The 18635-nt window shown below is 41.5% G+C and overlaps 1 protein-coding gene and 1 pseudogene across 5 annotated transcripts in view; one reads left to right on the top strand and one right to left on the bottom strand.

Moving 5' to 3' along the window:
* Nucleotides 1–1995: 1995 nt before the first annotated feature.
* Nucleotides 1996–18635, bottom strand: part of AASDH (aminoadipate-semialdehyde dehydrogenase) — a 37407-nt gene continuing 20767 nt past the window's right edge. For 3 of the 5 annotated variants that reach the window (XM_044224983.1, XM_044224985.1, XM_044224988.1), the window contains 10 exons: nt 18241–18482; nt 17126–17232; nt 16027–16199; nt 15192–15384; nt 14492–14607; nt 11449–12241; nt 6246–6409; nt 4792–4914; nt 4184–4315; nt 1996–2484 (listed from right to left, as the gene is read on the bottom strand). In XM_044224983.1, the coding sequence (XP_044080918.1) occupies nt 2095–2484; nt 4184–4315; nt 4792–4914; nt 6246–6409; nt 11449–12241; nt 14492–14607; nt 15192–15384; nt 16027–16199; nt 17126–17232; nt 18241–18482 (2433 nt within the window). In that variant the 3' untranslated portion in view covers nt 1996–2094. Of the gene's footprint in view, nt 2485–4183; nt 4316–4791; nt 4915–6168; nt 6410–11448; nt 12242–14491; nt 14608–15191; nt 15385–16026; nt 16200–17125; nt 17233–18240; nt 18483–18635 lie in introns of those variants that run through there. The other 2 variants (XM_044224986.1, XM_044224987.1) reach the window with 2 other exon arrangements.
* LOC122890577 lies at nt 5185–5291 on the top strand (annotated as a pseudogene).

The following is an 18635-nucleotide window of genomic DNA, read 5'->3' as shown; positions in this document are numbered from 1 at the left end:
GGCCAAAGTCATGGTGATTTCAGGAATTCACTGTTCCTGGCTATAGACTTCTAGTCCTTGTCCCAACTCTCTAAGCTACCCAATATTCTTTTTAATAATTCTTTTCTGCCTAGGGGCGCCTGAGTGGCTCAGTCATTTAAACCTCTGCCTTCGGCTCAGGTCATGATCCCAGGGTCCTGGGATTGAGCCCCGCATCGGGCTCTCTGCTCAGTGGGGAGTCTGCTTTTCCCTCTCGTGCACACACTCTCAAATAAATAAACTCTTAAAAAAAAAAAAAGTGGGGCGCCTAGGTGGCTCAGTGGGTTAAGCCGCTGCCTTCGGCTCAGGTCATGATCTCAGGGTCCTGGAATCAAGTCCCGCATCGGACTCTCTGCTCAGCAGGGAGCCTGCTTCCTCCTCTCTCTCTCTGCCTGCCTCTCTGCCTACTTGTGATCTCTCTCCTCTCAAATAAATTAAATTAAAATCTTTAAAAAAAAAAAAAAAAGAAGGTTATTTTCTGCTTAAAATAGCCCAAGTTGACTTCTGTAGCTTGCAGCTGAGATTCTGGCATGTTTGATATTTGGGCCTTTACTGAAGAACAAATGACAAATGAAACTGATACCACAGTTGACTGTGGAGATGAAGGGAAGCTAAACAATAGGAAACATTTCTGTTACGTTAAGTGCTTGGGAGCAAGTGTCTGGGAGGCGACAGGCCCTAAATAGCAGTGACTTTTACCACGAGTGGCGAAATTCTCAGTATCATAGCAAAAAAAAAAAAAAAAATGCTGATTTATTACCTGAACTAGATCATGAGATTCCAAAGAAAAATGAGACATCTGTCCATCTTTTGAGTAATTTAAGTGATGTGAAAAAGAATAGCACATAAGTTTTGTTCTAGTGATCTTCGCTACTACCACCCAAAACTTACTACCCTAACATACTACCCTAAAACTTAGTGGCTTAAAACTGCCATTTTATTATTTCTCGGGATCCTGTGGGTGAGGAATTAAATGTCTGGCACCAGGATAGCCTGAACAGCTGGGGCTGGCTGGAATGCCGGAGCCCGGTGCGTGGGACATCACCTGTCCCTGTGATCTGGCTTTCTCGGGTTGTAGAGCGTGGTGTTAGGGCCTCTCCCTCCCCACGCGGCCTCTCCATTTGGCCACCAGACTTTCTATGTGGCAGCTCAGGAGTTCTGTGAAAGCAGAAGCTGCCAGGCCTTCTTAAAGCTGAGGCTCAAAAGTGACAATAACGGTGCATTCTACTGGCTAAAGCAGAACATGGACTAAGCCCAGGTACAAGAGGAGGAGGATGCAGAGAGGGCACAGCTCACAGTAGGAGGAGGGATGGTTCACGGGGGGCACCTTCATGCCAGCAAATGTGGCTGTGAGCGAAGTGCTATGGGACTGGAGAAGCAGCTCCAGCCCCAAACCATACAAATCATGAGAAATCAGGATAATTCAAAGGATATAGGGTATTTCCCTTCCTATTGTTTGTTGTGTGCCCTTTCGCCAAGCCAGTGAACAACAAAAAAAGACCTACGGCCACAAAATCAGTAAACTGATAAACAGAGGTACAAAAATATTAAGGTTTGTGTGTCAAAAATTGGAAAAAAGAGGGTAAATCAACTTAAAACTCTACTATAGGAAGACACAGTTACATAGATATAATACTGGTACTCTGTTCATTTAAAAATACTAATAAATAAGGAACCTAATTTGACAAAAAGCCTCACCTTTGAAAACCTTTGTTACGAATCTCACTGTAAATAGGTTAAGTGGAACATCACATCACGGACTAAGTTTTTAACCCACTGGGTATATTCTGATCTTGTTTTTCACAGAAGTTTTCTATTAAAAAAAAAAAAGAAAAAAAACCCCAAAGTTGAATATCTGTAGCCTAATTCAAAGAAAGTAATAAATAGATGTTTCTGTCCTATAATTCCTTTTAGAAGCACTTGTTGCTCCTACTGAAGTAAAGTATAATCCTTCTCCAATAAAGTATAATAGGCAAGTTTCTTAGGTAAAAATAATCTTTAGTAAAAAATAAGACTATCCAAATACTTTATAATATTTTCAGACAGCTCAGATAATCCAATAAGAACTGAGTCTGATTAGATTTGATAGCCACCCAACAAATCCAGACAATAAACATAATTATTTCTACATCCAATAATAAGCATGGATTCCCAGACCACAGGAGAAGAGAAAACTTCCCCCGGAAGTTCATATACGCTTTGCAGTTGTCCACTCTTAGAGTCCAAGATCCACAGCTTCCCATCAGTAGATGCTGCTGCCAGCAACATTTCACTGCTGCCTTCTTGGCGATGGAAAGCAAACGGTGTTGCATACACCCGTGAAGTTGTTTCAAATTTCCACTGGAGATGACCTTTCATATTACAACAGTAGATAAAGCAATCGTGGGAACCAAAAAATATTTCTTGCTCTGATGCGGAGGTACATGGGGATGAAAAGATTGGTTCATTGGTAGAGAACTGCCAGACCTGAAGGGCGATAAAGGCAAAAATCATTCATCTAATTTCAATTCTCCTATAGAGTGAAGCTTTATTTTTTATTTTTTTTTTCTTAGAAAGTAATAAAGTCTTTTATTTTTGTAGATAGGAGAAATTCATCAGACACAGTTAAGGGGAAAAAAATCAAGGGAGATAAAAATATTTCTCCATCTGTAGTGGCTGTCAAAGCACCATGCTTACGGATGCTACGTTAACCGCCTACAGCGTGCCGCCGCGCTTCTTGCGGCCGTGGAAGTTTTCAGGGCCAAGTGGAGCTGCACTTCACAGTTCCTCTTAACGATGTCAGTACGAGCCCTCTGAGTAAAAATGCTTCAAGGGATGTGGAATGCACTAAGAATCAGGTTCACCAAAACTGATTAAAAAAAAAACCAAAAACACACAGATTAAGTAAAAGACCCCGAATCACTAAGGAAATGTTGAAAAAGGAAAACAAAATTGGGGCCATCACGTTGCCTGATTTCAAGCTTTACTACAAAGCTGTGCTCACCAAGACAGCACGGTCCTGACACAAAAACAGACACACAGACCAGTGGAACAGAGTAGAGAGTCCAAATATGGACCCTCAACTCTATAGTCGACTAATCTTCAACAAAGCAGGAAAAAATACACAGTGGAAAAAAGACAGTCTCTTCAATAAATCGTGCTGGGAAAATTGGACAGCTATATACAGAAGAATGAAACTCGACCATTCTCTTAAACCATACATGAAGATAAACTCAAAATGGATGAAAGACCTCAATGTGAGCCAGGAATCCATCAAAATCCTCGAGGAGAACACAGGCAGTAACCTCTTCGGCCTAAGTCTAAGGTCGTGTTTGCAAATGCACAGTAACAGCAGCACAATAAGAACGAAATGAACACAGTGGGCCTCTTCGCGAAATCGGATTTGTAATCCTAATTCTGTCCCTCACTTAGACAAAATCACTCTCATCTTCCTATGGGTCATCCAAAAAAAAAAGGAATAATAGCATATTCAAACGACTTTGTAAATTAAAATATTAAGTGAACATAATAAAAGATTTCATCACAAAGTAACTGTCACACAGCAAGAGGAACTGCCAGGCTATGAGAGCTGAGAGTACAAGGAAAAGCAGCAGAATCCACGCTGGCCGTGACCAGGCTAACTCGGGCTGGAACTCGTGGGCTCGAGGCCACCACCAAGCCTCCAGAGCACACATCCAGCACCAGTTATGCCCTCAGTGACAGTGACCTGTGGATAAAGAAGCGGAGATGATGCTCCCAACAAAAGAGCTCATGTCGCCCAGAAGCAGCCTCCCTGCCAGTCATGATGTTGAAGACGGGACGTCCAGTCGGTGCAATCTGGGTTACGCAACCTATTTCAGTTTTCACAGAAAAGGCAGGGGCTTCTTTAAATATTCAAAACCTCAACAGAAGTTATAATAAAACTGGCTAAAAGCTGGTCAAGTTTTTGAAATTAGAGGCGGGCATGGCACAATAGCAGAACCGTGCTCGAGTAGAATCTTCAATCTGCTATCCCCTCATTCAAAAAGTAAGACAATCTACCATCCCCTCATTCAAAAATTAAGAAACCCATGGCCTGACAATTAAAATCAAACTTGTTTCAACAGAGGGAGTTGAACGATGTTTATAAAATTTTACTACGATGATTTGGAGAAAGATACATAAAATAAAACCAGAAATGTTTCACCTGTTCTCCAAAGTGAGTAAAGCAGAGTAAATTCCCATCCACACAGCCAATACAAACATACTGCAGGCCACACCGTGGAGAAGAAAAGAGTGGTTTTCCACAGGAATGTTTCCAAACTCTCTTCCCAGTGGCCTGTCATGGGCAAAAAGTGATGGACAGCGTTTAAGTCGTCCTACTAATCTACTAATCAATTACCCTTTACAAAACAAACTCATAAATCTCCCAGAGGCAAAGCTATAAACATCGGAGTAAGCTGTAATGGCTTGCTGACGACCTAAATGAAGCTAGTACACGTACACACAGCTATGAAACTGTGTTCTTTATGAGAGCTGTGACAACAACTTACAATAAAACCAGGAAACAACTAGTACATAAGATCGATCCTCAAACCATTCTAAGTCCTAGTATGACCGGGAAACTCTGTCAATTTAAAAAAGAGATAAAAGACACATAGAACTTCTATTTTCTCATCCTTCTAGACTTCATGTTATATTTAATGAGTTCTGGTTCAGTAAGAACCCGACTACATCTAATTAAAAACTACTTCGAATTGCAAAAATAAAACACTTAAAAATAGGTAATAGCGTCAATACGTATTTTATGCCTACAGGATTCACAGCCAGTAAAAGTCCTCCAAGTGTAGCCACGTATAAGTGACGGGGAAGCGGGCTCAAACAAGGGGAAGACAAGACCGCTCCTCCACAATGTAACTTCCAAACACACTTCTTTTCCTGCAAAGAAGAAAGCAAATTAATTGGCTTGTGTTGGTGGTTAACAAATCTACATGCCCCAATCCTCATGATATTATGTCTATTTAGTTAAGTAACTTTTTATTCTTAGTATAACAGGAATACAGGCTCCTTGTATAGATTCCCGTCAGCATAAAGACAAGGACCACCCAGAGATAACTATGTTAATAGTTTAGCATTTTTTCCTTTTTGATATTTTTGGGACATGCACAGTTTAATATAGAGATCATTCTGAGTATATACTGAATATATATCGCTTCTCGGCCTTTTGGCTAAGATCAAGTGTAGTATCTGTTCTTATCAGTATCTACTTTGTTTTAAAAAGATTTTAATTATTTGTGAAAAGAGAGAGAACAAGCAGGGAGGAGGAGCAGACGGGAGGGAGGAGCAGGCTCCCCACTGAGCAGGGAGCCCAGTGTGCTGCTCCATCCCGGGACCTTGACCTGAGCTGAAGGCAGGCGCTTAACTGACAGCCTCGCAGGCGCCCCTACCTCGTATGTCATTTAGCTCACTTACTTGGTAAAACTATTTAGACACTACTTTAATGCATAACATCCCATCTGAACATAAAATAATTTATCTTATCGCTGAACGTTGTCTGGAACTGATTTCCTGGTATTATGATCAACTTAGAAATACACATCTTGGTGTACACGTATGTCCATGTTTCTGACTGGTTTGCCAGGATAGAAGAATCTTACTGCATCAAAGGATATGAAAGTTACCTGTGGCCAAACTGTTTTCCTCAGCGGCTTCACTAGTTACGACCTCCCCCAACTCCCACCAGCATTTACCATACCATTCCGATCTAATATTGTTTCTTCATCATGTAGTTTAAAATTTTCATTCCTTTGATTATTAAAGGTATGAAACACTTAAATATACTTACGAGGCATTTCTTCTTTGGAGTCTTTTATGTTTAAAGCCTTTATTTTTCTATATGGGTCTTTATAATTTGCCTTTGTTCTTTATTTCCGTTTATTCTTATCAATGATTTTTAACCACAGCACTTGCTTCACATTGTTTCCCCAACTTACCAGGTCTTACTGATATTTTCCTTTGTGATCCTTTTATTGTCAAGATAGTAATTCTAAGTTCTTTATATTTATAAACTCTGAGTAGCAAATTCATTTGTGAAAATCTGGTAAGGAAGTTAAAAAGGTCTTCAGGTATTAAGACTGTTAATTAACTCATTCTTCCCAGGACAAAGTGCTAAATTTAGGGAAGAGTTAATACCTGCTCCCTTAGTCAAGAGCACCTGACAGTTTCACATTCTTCTAAGCTTAGAGGAAACCGATGGGGTGAATTCTCACATAAATATCCAGAGCATATGCGCGCTGGTCGTGAGAGCCGACGTAGAGGAGCCCTGTGGTGGGATCCACGGCGGCCGAGCTCTTGACAGCATCCTCCGTAGGAAACGTCCAGTGTGTTTCTCCACTATTACTTTTCAGAACATAAACTAACCCATTATAACAGCCTGTTGGGAGACAAAATAGGAAAGATGAGATTTAAATAAGTCCCTGGAAAATAATTCTCCAGCCTCGATCCTGACGATTTATATTCGATGCTCTTCGTGTGTCCGTCTGTGTTCGGCTCAGACTGAAATTTCAGCAATGTAAAGCAGTAACCACTTATAAAAAATATTGACTTAGGAGACACACCTTATTATGTTTGAAGTGCCCTGAAGTGCTTCACTGCGGAGAACACAACCGAGAAACTCTCCACCGCAGAGCAAAGAGGCTTTGACAGACCCGGGATCAAATCTCTTCATGGCCATCCCTGGCCAAATTACCCAGCACTGCTGAGCCTCGGTTATTTTCTGCGGCAGGTGGACACCTCCGCTCCAGGGTTAGTGTGATAATCAGGATAACCTGGGTAGGTACCGGCGCATGTTATTCAAGAAATGCGAACATTCACAACAGCCAGCATTTACTGAGTGCTGACCTGGTGAAGTGTTCTCAGGACTTGACATCTACTAATCCATGGAATCCTCCCAATGAGGCAAGTGCTATGATATCCGCATTTTACAGATGACAAAAGGAAGCGCCGAGAGCTCACGTTACTAGGGGAAAACCATTCAGCTGACATGTGGCAGAGCCGGGACTTGAAGCCAATAAGTTGAGCTGCAGGCCCGGGCGCGTCACGCCAGCAGTCTGCTTCTCCCAACCCGCTGCGAGAATGAGGAGACAAGGCAGGAGTCCCGACCTGGTGCAGCCAGAGTAACCCAGGGGGACGTGGGGGTGCTCAAAACCTACAAGGAGAAGATGGTTCAAGTTCCCCGCAGTGCATCTAACTCCGGGGAAGTTGCCTTTGGGCACCGGCCCGCCATTTTCTACTCGGCTCTGCCTATGCGCATCACCTACTCCCTTGGGGCTCACTTGAGGCCCAGTTCCCAGTAGCGATGGTGCTGTCTTCTTGCACGCAGCTACTACTTAGTCGCAAGGCGGTGGCCTGCTCAGTGATGTTTGCACGAAGGGAAGCGTCCTACACAGTGCAGTACCCCACGACTCAGCTGGGAATGAAACATTTCTTTCAGTTCAGTTCATTTCCAGAAGGAAATCTTTGTGACCTTGGGTTAGGCAAAAATTTCTTGGCTAGGACATCAAAAAGCATGACCCATAACAGAAAATAAATGATCAACTGGACTTCATTAAAATTAAGAACTTCTCTTCAAAAGACATAATGTGAACGAATAAAAAGGGAAAACAAGCCACAGACTAGGAGAAAATATGAAAAACATGAATCTGATAAGGGACTTGTATCCAGAATATATAATATTCTCAGAACCCAGTATGAAAATAAGCAAAAAAAAAACTGGGCAAAAGATCTGAAGAGACAGGTCATAAAGGATACACAGATGGCAATTAAGTTTATAAAAAGAAACACAACATCATTAGTCATTAAAGAAATGCAAATTAAAACCACAATGAAAGACCACAACATAACAATCTGAGTGGCTAAAATAAAAAAATTTTCAAAAATTCACCATACCAGGTGTTAGCAATGGGGAACAAGAACCTCTCGTATATCAATGGTGGGAATGCGAAGTGTGGCAGTCAACTTGGAAAATATTTTGGCCATTTTTTACAAAGTTAAAACTGTGGGGACTCCTGGGTGGCTCAGTGAGTTAAATCCTCTGCCTTCGGCTCAGGTCGTGATCCCAGGGTCCTGGGATCGAGCCCCGCATCAGGCTCTCTGCTCAGTGGGGAGCCTGCTTCCCCCTCTCTCTCTGCCTGCCTCTGCCTACTTGTAATCTATCTTTTTCTTTTAAAAAAAAAAAGCTACACTTACTGTATAATCTTCACCTCCTAGGTATTGACCCAAGTGAAATAAAAACTTACATTCACACAAGATCCCGTTCACAAATGCTTATAGCAGTCTTACTCATAATTATCAAAAACTGTGAAAAAAAAAAAAAAAAACTGTGGGGAAAAAAACTCGAAATAACCCACATGTCAATGGACAAACTACGGCACATTCACATGACAGAATACGCACAGCAGTAAAATAAACCTCTTGGGGCGCCGGGTGGCTCAGTGAAGCTCCCCCTCTTGATTTCCGCCCCGGTCATGATCTCAGGGCTGGGAGACCGAGCCCTGCATCTGCCTCTTTACCCCATCCCCACCCCGCTCACACAGGCTCTCTCTCTCTCTCTCAAAAAAAAAAAAGAACAAGTCTGCTGATATATGCAACAATATGGACGAATCCCAAGCACATGTAAGTAAAAGAAGCCAGACTCCAAAGCAAAACCAAAAAAAAGCAAAACTAAAGGGACAGAAAACAGATCAGTGGCTGCCCAGCGCTGAGTAGGAGGAGCGACGACTACAAAGTGACAGAGAATCTTCCAAGTAATGGACTTGTGATTGTGGGCGCGCTTACATGACACTACACAGCTGTCAAAACAGAGCTATAACGAGGGGAAGTTTTACTGCATGTAAATTCTTTCTGAATTTAAAAATGTTGGAGCACCTGGGTGGCTCAGTCAGTTAAGCGTCTGACTTCAGCTCAGGGTCCTGGGATCAAGCCCTACACTGGGCTCCCTGCTCAGCACAGAGTCTGCTTCTCCCTCTGCCCCGCCCCCTGCTCGTGCTCTCTCTCCCTCTCAAATAAACAAACTCTAAAAATAAAAAAAAAAAATGTCTGAAGTCCTAACTGACCACCATGTGCCACAAGCCTTGACCCTTGGGCTGCAAACAGTCACCTCCGCGAGCTTTCAGGACGGGAACGACACGTGCTCATGCACAGGTACCGCCGCAAGCTCCCTGGAGCAGAGGTTTCAAAATGTACGTGGACGAGAGGGAGGGATCAAACATCCCAGCTAGGACACCACGAGCAGGGACACATACTCCGAAGCACTTCCCACAAGACTCAACAAGCAGGTACAGGAAAACTTAATGTAGTGCGGGGAGTAAAGAGAATGGCAGACGGAAGGGGAGGCATTCCACCGGGACCCCGTATTCTTTTTTTTTTTTTTTAAGATTTTATTTATTTATTTGACAGAGAGAGATCACAAGTAGGCAGAGAGGCAGGCAGAGAGAGAGAGGAGGAAGCAGGCTCCCCACAGAGCAGAGAGCCCGATTCGGGACTCGATCTCAGGACGCTGGGATCATGACCTGAGCCAAAGGCAGTGGCTTAATCCACTGAGCCACCCAGGCGCCCCTAGGGACCCCGTATTCTTAGTCAAGTAAAAGCCACCTATAACCTTAATGAAACTGAACCGCAGCTGGTAGCCCACACTTAACGGGTCTCTACCTAATGCACTGAAGGATTCATAAGCAATTATCTCACTTCATCTTCTCAAAAGCTCTATGTTGTATGTGGAATTTAAGAAACACGAGCAAGGGGAGTAGGGAGATAAACCAAGAAACAGACACTTGGGACGCCTGGGCGGCTCAGGGGGTTAAAGCCTCTGCCTTCGGCTCAGGTCATGATCTGAGGGTCCTGGGATCGAGTCCCACATCGGGCTCCTTGCTCCACAGGGAGCCTGCTTCTTCCTCTGACTCTGCCTGTGCTCACGCTCTCTCTCTCTCTCTCTCTCTGAAAAATAAATAAATAAAATCTTAAAAGAAAAAAAAAAAAAAAAGAAACAGACACTTAACCCTAGAGTACAAACTGATGGTTATGGGGGGCGGCGAGTGGGGGGAGGTGAAAGAGGCGGTGGGGATTAAAGAGGATACTTGTCATGACAAGCACTGACAATGCACAGAATTGTTGAGTCACTCCATATTACACCTGAAACTAACGTAACACTCTGTTAACCACACTGGAATTAAAATAAGAAACGTAAAAAAAAAAAAGCTCTATGCTGATCGTAGTGGTTTTAAAATCTCTCCACAAATTCTCTGATACTCTTCCTTCAAGATCTGAAGCCTAAATTCCCCTCCCCTTGAGTACAGGCCAGGCTTAACGATGTGCTTCTTTTTTTTTTTAAAGATTTTATTTATTTATTTGACAGAGATCACAAGTAGGCAGAGAGGCAGACAGAGAGAGGAGGAAGCAGGCTCCCTGCTGAGCAGAGAGCCCGATGCGGGACTCGATCCCAGGACCCTGAGATCATGACCTGAGCCAAAGGCAGCGGCTTAACCCACTGAGCCACCCAGGCACCCTAACGATGTGCTTCTAATGAACAGAAAAAAAGTGAGGGTATGCAACTTGGGAGACTAAGTCATAAAGTCCTCCCCTTCCCTTCCCTCCGTCCTGCCCCCACCTCTGGGAGCACTCACTCTGACGGAAGTGAGCTGCCAGGCTGCGAGGGTGCTCCGGTGGCCTAGAGGGGCCCGTGTGACAAGAAACTGGAAAGTTCTTGTCAAGCATCAGCTCGAACTGAAGCCTTCTGCTGGCAGCAGCATGAGTCAGCTGTGCCGGAAGCAGATTTTCCAGCCCAAGTCAAGCCTTCAGATGACCGCAGCCACATGGGAAATCCTGAACCAGGACTTCCAGCTAAGCTGCTTTTTTTTTTTTTTTTTTTTAAAGATTTTATTTATTTATTTGACAGAGTGACAGAGAAAGATCACAAGAAGGCAGAGAGAGGGAGAGGAAGGGAAGCAGGCTCCCTGCCGAGCAGAGAGCCCGATGTGGGACCCGATCCCAGGACCCTGAGATCATGACCTGAGCCAAAGGCAGAGGCTTAACCCACGGAGCCACCCAGGCTCCCTAAACTGCTCCTTTCTGACCTCAGAAGCCGGGAGGTGTTTGTTACTCTAAACCACTAAGTTTTGGGACAATTTACGATGCAACATGCTTTATTTATTATGCCCATATGCTCTGGAGAACACGTGTGGTCCCAAGAGGTTCAGCAACTTGTCAGAGTTCCCAGAGCTCAGAGGAGTTTTAGCGCTAGGTTCAAATCCGGGGACTAAGACCCAAGGCCCGCACTGTGAACTAGCACGTGGGTGACGATTATTCTTTAACCACTACAAACCCACCATACATAAGTTTTTAAATTACCTAGCGCATACCAGCGTTATCATACGGTAATTAAGTTCAACTCTATAAACCTCCGATTCAGAAACTTACCCACTACAATGAAGTTTCCACACCTAGATACACACGCTGAGGATTCAATTCGGTCTCCCAAAATCTGCTCCCACTTCACCTTGCCAGAGTGAAGGTCAAGGGCCGTCATTCTGTGAGAATGAGAGCCCACGTACACGGTTGGGGAGGGCTTCTCCACAGCAGGGATTACGACCAGCGGGGAAGCATCCACACATTTGCCGGTGTCTGACCTCCATCTCACGTGCAGCTCCATTTTCTTGGCCGCTGCCACACATGTTCCTGCTTCAGAAACTTCTGCAACACAAGATGCATCTTGTGACTTCCCAAGAAGAGCGGGAGGATTTAAGCTTTTTACATTTTGAGTATTAGTCGGTGAAATTAAATCAGAAGAATGGGCTGAAGAGCAAAGCCCTAATCTAGTGAAAGACTTCGTATTCAGTGACAAAATCTGACTCCCTCTGCTCACGGCAGTAAAAGCAGTTAGTTCATGGTCACAACTTAACGTCATGACAGATTTCTGATGTAAAGATTTTCCACTGGTTTCTTCTTGGTTACTGTCGCTGAATTTTCTTTTCGTGGCATGATTCTTGCTGAATTCCAGATCTTCATCTGGAAATACTATCTGAAGGACGTGATTGTAAATCTCTAAAATGGAACTGCTTAGAATAATCTCCAGAAGCCCAGGCACTGATGTGCCAACTAGTTTCTCAATCTCATTGAGGAACCGTACGGACTTTAAGGAATCTCCACCACTATTTAAGAAGAGTGACTCATCGGGAACCTTCAAAGGATCTTCTGAGAGATTCAGAATCGACTACGGATGAGAAAAGGGAGAAATACGGTGAAGTAAAGGCCTAAAACCCAAACAATTCAATGAATTTATAGACACTATATAGAGCATAGGACTTAACATTAATGATATGAACAAAAGACACATAAAATAATATTTTTAATAATTAAAATAAATTTTAAAGGTATTTTCTTTATAGTAAAGAAGACGATCACCAGTCTACCAATTTTGTCACAAACTCAATCTAAAACTACAAGTTACATTTTCCTTTAAAGCCCTTTTCCTACTCATAAAATAGCAAGTGGAATTATAAAAATAGTATTTACTAATTATAAACTCCACAAAATATTAATATCTGATATTTCTATAACATGGGAACAATATTTATATTCATTCCCTTCACTAAATCAAAACTGTGTTTCAAGAATCTAAGAATGAAGTGAGACTTTTTATCAAGATAGCCTTTATTTTCAGGCCAAGTATACAATTACATCCTCTTTTCAGAACCCTTCAAGAAAGTTCCACATTTTATCTAAGAAACACTGTACTGACCTATGGTTTAATATACACATATTTCAAAATAAACTTTTTAAAATGTTTGCTATACATATTTCTATATATACAAATAGTCCCCAGCTTACCAATGATTTGACTTAAGCTGTTGTTTTGCTTTTTTGTTTAAGTAGGCTCCACCCCCAGTGTGGACCTCAATGCAGGGCTTGAACTGATGACCCTGAGATCAAGACCTGAGCCTAAATCAAGAGTCAGATGCTTAACTGACTAAGCCACCCAGGTGCCCCTTAAGATTTTTTAACTTCACAACGGTGTGAAAACAATATGCATCCAATAGAAACCATACTTCAAATTCTGATCTCTTCCCAGTCCAGCAACACTCATTAGCTCATGATGCTGGGCGGGAACAGCAAGCCACAGCTCTTAGGTTTACTCCACAAGAGTAAACAACTGATACACCTGTGACCATCTGTACCCACACAACCCTTCTGTTTTTCACTTACAGTACAGTACTCAATACATTACCTGACATATCCAACAATTTATTATAAAATGGGCTTTGTGTCAGATGTTTTTGCCCAACTGTAAGCTAATGTAAGTGTTCTGAGCACATTTAAGGCAGGCTAGACTAAGCTATGATGTTCGGTAGGTGTATTAAATGCATTTTGACTATGAAATTTTCAACTTACAATGGGTTTATCCAGATGTAACCTCATCCTAAGTTGAGGGAGGTCTATATATATAAATTCCATTAAGCAGAAACCATACATGTTGTTACTGCAAGTTCTTCGGGAATAATGACATTAAGCCCTTATACCAGATTGCAGTATAGCAAGATTTGGCCATTTTTCTCAATTCTGACAAGCACTGCAATCCACTGCCCCACTGGAGAAAAGTTATATCAAGATGGGTCTTGGGGCGCCTGGGTGGCTCAGTGGGTTAAGCCTCTGCCTTCAGCTCAGGTCATGATCTCAGGGTCCTGGGATCGAGCCCCACATCGGGCTCTCTGCTTAGCGGGGAGCTTGCTTCCCCACCCCTCTCTGCCTGCCTCTCTGCCTACTTGGGTTCTTTCTCTGTCAAATAAATAAATAAAATCTTTAAAAAAAAAAAAAAAAGATGGGTCTTGTCTACCCGTGCTTTTTATGTCTACCTCCCTTCTTTTTTTGTCTTGTTGTTTTAAAGATTTTATTTACTTATTTGTTGGAGAGAGAGAAAGCAGGCAGAGGGAGAAGCAGACTTCCCGCTGAGCAGAAAGCCTATTGTGGGACTCAATCCCAGGACATGATCTGAGCCGAAGGCAGATGCTTAACCAACTAAGCCACCCAGGTGTCCCTGTCTACCTCACTTCTAAATAATTTCTTTATGGGGGCACCTGGTTGGCTCAGTGGGTTAAAGCCTCTGCCTGCAACTCAGGTCATAATTCCAGTTTCCTGGGATCGAGCCCTGCGCCAGGCTTTCTGCTCAGCAGGGAGCCTGCTTCCCCCGACCTCTCTCTGCCTGCCTCTCTGCCTACTTGTGACCTCTGTCAAATAAATAAATAAATAAATCTTTTAAAAAATAAATTTCTTTATGAGGAGCTTAATTTTAGAGAAACTAATCCCTATTTTAATACAAATTGAATAAACAATGTTATATTATTTAACATTTGGGCATTAATAACATTCTCAGAAAAGTTTATCAGCTGTATTAGGATGTTAATAGTCCAAAAGATAAAGCATGACCTCTTTATAAAATAACAAACTTGTATCTTAAAAGTTGTACCTTCCACAAATACTGTAATTTTTCCCAGAGTTCCTCTTTTCCATTGAGTTTGCACTCAGATTTCAAGTTTAAATAGTTTAAATATATCTTGTTTAACTCCAAAACATCAATTTTACCTAAAAAGAGAAATTGTTTAAAAATTTCAGTTCAGACCCTATCTTCATGAGTCTTAAGAATCCACACATTTTTCAATGAAAAACTCTGAAATTTTATAGAACAGTTTGTAAGAGATAATCAATTCTAAGGAAAGTAGCTTCACACTACCAAAAATGTAACGGGTGGTAAGAAAGGAAGAGCTAATATGAGTTAAAAAATGATCCTACTAACTGAACTACTGTATTTTGATGTAAATATTAAGTAAAGATGGAATTGGGAAGACAATATGATCATTAAGAACAAATGTTTGAAATCAAAAAGTCTTAGATAGAATTTCAACTCTACCATTAACCAGCAATGTAATTTTGTGAAAATTACTTAACCTCTTTAAGCCTTATTTTCCATATCTGTAAATGGGAATTACACTATCCACTCACAGGATTTTCTAGAGATAAGATGAGTTACTTATACAAAGTCCTTAACAGAGGTCTACCACAATATATGCTAATATTACTTAGAATAATAAGGATTTTAAAGGCCTTTAAAGTAGTTATGAATTAGTATTCATTTAGCACCAAAACAAATCTGCTTCAAATGATTTTACCATGAGATGTAAATGGTAGAGATTCAATCAACAAGAGTTCATCCGGGATTGCGTGACTTGGAAGATGTTTCTGCAGTTCTTTAAAGATGTATTCCTTTACTAAATCATTTTTGGACACCACGAACAGAATTAATTTTTCCTGATTATACCAGGTAACTGCACAAGACTCCACTTGCTGAAGTCCTTCAGCAACCTATGAGAGAGATTACCCCAATCTGTCAGAAGACATTTAAAAGCAAACTTCCTAAATGCTCACACTTCTCATGTCTGAAATCAATAGCCAAGTAAAATTGTAAAATAGCTAGAGACTTAATGAAAAAAAACTGACTGCTACTACTGCTATTACCAGCAGACTAGGTTCTTCATGTTTTTAAAATAATCACTCTCACAGCAAAGTAAACCATTATTTTCACAGTTATCAAAATCCATTCTGTCACTTATTTAAAATATAACTCTTCTGGGGCGCCTGGGTGGCTCTGTGGGTTAAAGCCTCTGCCTTTGGCTCAGGTCATGATCTCTGGGTCCTGGGATCGAGCCCCACATTGGGCTCAGCAGGGAGCCTGCTTCCCCCTCCCTCTCTGCCTGCCTCTCTGCCTACTTGTGATCTCTCTCTGTCAAATAAATAAATAAAATCTTTAAAACAAAAAACAACTCTCTCTTCATGCTGAGAATAAGGGCACACTGAATAACCCACACCTATTACTGTAATTCATTACTAATACCAAAAATCTTAGGTTTAAATAACACAAATAGAGAATGCTGGCACAGAACACTGGCGGTGGCCACCTCTGAAACCTACATCTGTTATAGAGACTTAATATTTAAGGAATTCTACCTGTTGCACAAGTTCAATGTTAAGACGTTTGCCATGTCGTTTGATCTGACTGTCCTTTCGTCCCAAGAAAAACATCTCTCCATCTTTCACCGTCACCAAATCTCCTGTGGCTCGCATTGTGCCAAGTGGTACGGTCGTTTCATCATCAAGAAAACATACTCTGTTTCTGCCACCTTCACAAGATATAAACACCAATGTAATAATAATAATAATAATAATAATAATAAACCCATGGAAAATATATAAAGAAACCATCAAATCAAGAACATCTTCAAAAGTTCAGTTACTAAGTTTCACATTTTGAATATCTGTATGAAAAAGGGGCAGCACACTTCTAAATGTTACCTGGTAAAAGTAAATACAATAACCTCAGTAAAATAAAGGAATAAAACAAGATTTATTTCTAAAAAATATAAGTGATTAAATAAAATTCTTAGAGGGGTGCCTGGGTGGCTCAGTTGGTTAAGGAACTGCTTTTGGCAGTCATGATCCTGGAGGTCCGGGATTGAGTCCCGCACTGGGCTCCCCGCTCGAGCGGCAGGGAGTCTGCCTCTCCCTCTGGCCCTCTCCCCTCTTATTCTCTCTCCTACTCTCTTTCTCTCAAATAAATAATCTTAAAAAAAAATTCTTGGAATACTGATTATAGGGGTATCTGGGTGGCTCAGTCGTTAGGCGCCTTTGGCTCAGGTCACGATCCTAGGGTCCTGGGATCAAGCCCTGCGGCAGGCTCCCTGCTCAGCGGGAAGCCTGCTGCTCCCTCTCCCACTCCCCCTGCTTGTGTTCCTTCTCTCACTGTGTCTCTCTCTCTCTGTCAAATAAATACATAAAAACCTTAAAAAAAATACCGATTATAGAGAATTTTGGCTACAAATATAAAGGTCCAACTTGCAATTTCGAAATTACTTTTATATCTTCTCTAAGGGTATCAAATATTGTTACCTGAAATAACTATGGTAACACATTAACTGTTTCATGACTGTGAGAATGAAATTAAAAATTATCATCACTGAAAAGAATAGAATAAAATTAACATACCAGATATTTTTTCTTGAAAAAAAAAAAAAAAGAAGATATTCCCAATCAACAAACGTAAAATCACCTAAAAATACTTGGCCATGGCCCTCTTGAATCGTGAAACCATTAGTATCTCTGACTTCAACTACTGTTCCAAGCAGTGGAAATCCCAGTGGTACCGGCAACTCACATCTACGAAAACACAATAACCCAAATCACATTTAAATTTCTCATTTGAATAGAAAATTTTCCAATGTATTTAAATCACATCATACCAAATAAAGAGAAAAAGTTTTGGTTATGCTATAATTCAAAGACGGCCAAGAGCAAAAGGTTAGGTGGAAAGGTTATTATAGGTTATTTATTTGTTTAGTCACAAAAAAGTTATAACAGATCTGCAGCACCAGTTATAAGAAAGGCTCTGGATTCCCATCTTAAAATTCTAGATAAAACAGGCACCCAGGTTGCTCAGTTGGTAAGCAACTGACTCTTATTATGGCTCAGGTCATGATCTAGGGTTGCGAGTCTGGGCTCTGTGCTGGGCATGGAGCCTGCTTAAGATTCTCTCTCTCCCAGGGCGCCTGGGTGGTTCAGTGGGTTAAGCATCTGCCTTCAGCTCAGGTCATGATCCCACAGGATCCCTAGGCTTAGTCCTAGGCCCTGCGTTGGGCTCCCTGCTCCGTGGGGAGCCTGTTTATCCCTCTTGCTCTGCCTCTGCCCCTACCCCTTGCGCTCGCTCCCTCTTGCTTGCTCTCCCAAATAAATAAAATCTTTTTTTTTTTTTAATTTTTTTTTTTTTTTAAGATTTTATTTTATTTATTTGAGAGAGAGAGACAGTGAGAGAGAGCATGAGCGAGGAGAAGGTCAGAGGGAGAAGCAGACTCCCCATGGAGCTGGGAGCCTGATGTGGGACTCGATCCCGGGACTCCAGGATCACGCCCTGAGCCGGAGGCAGTCGTTTAACCAACTGCGCCACCCAGGCGTCCCCCAAATAAATAAAATCTTAAAAAAAAATTCTCTCTCCCTTCCCATCCTCCATCCTCACTCTCTCTAAATATATTTTTAAAATAAAAATTCTAGATAAAATAATGCTTCCAAAATTATTATTGCAGTGCCTATTAAAAACATTAAAAATAATAATGTTAAGATATTGGAAAAATGCAGTTTCTCTCTAATCTATTTAGTAATTGAAACCCTTACTTTAAAGTAGAATTAAGAAACTTCTCTGGGATCCTGTAAAAAGTTGCCCAACTTGATACCTCTGTGATACCATAAATATTAAATATTTGTGTTTTATTGTCTACTCCTCTCCAGCTTTTGAGAACAGTCAATAATGGAAACGCTTCACCGCCAAGGGCTAATACTCGAAGAGAAGTACTGGCTGATAAAACGGTTGACTTGATAAGCTGAGATCCAAATCTTCTAAGCAAAGTTGGTGTTGCCTGTGAATACATTAGAGATAATTTATTTCCCTTTACTTCTTTAAAAAAGTAAATACCGTAATAATTAGTTCAAAGCTTAACACCAGGCATCCACATGGAAATTAAGGCTGTGTTTATAAATCATTTTGGAAATCTACTGAAGCAGCATTCCCT

The sequence above is a fragment of the Neovison vison genome, chromosome 11 (assembly GCF_020171115.1).
Source record: "Neovison vison isolate M4711 chromosome 11, ASM_NN_V1, whole genome shotgun sequence".
Classification (NCBI taxonomy): Eukaryota; Metazoa; Chordata; class Mammalia; order Carnivora; family Mustelidae; genus Neogale; species Neogale vison.
Note: the sequence above shows the minus strand (reverse complement) of the source record. Positions and strands in the feature narration are given on the sequence as shown.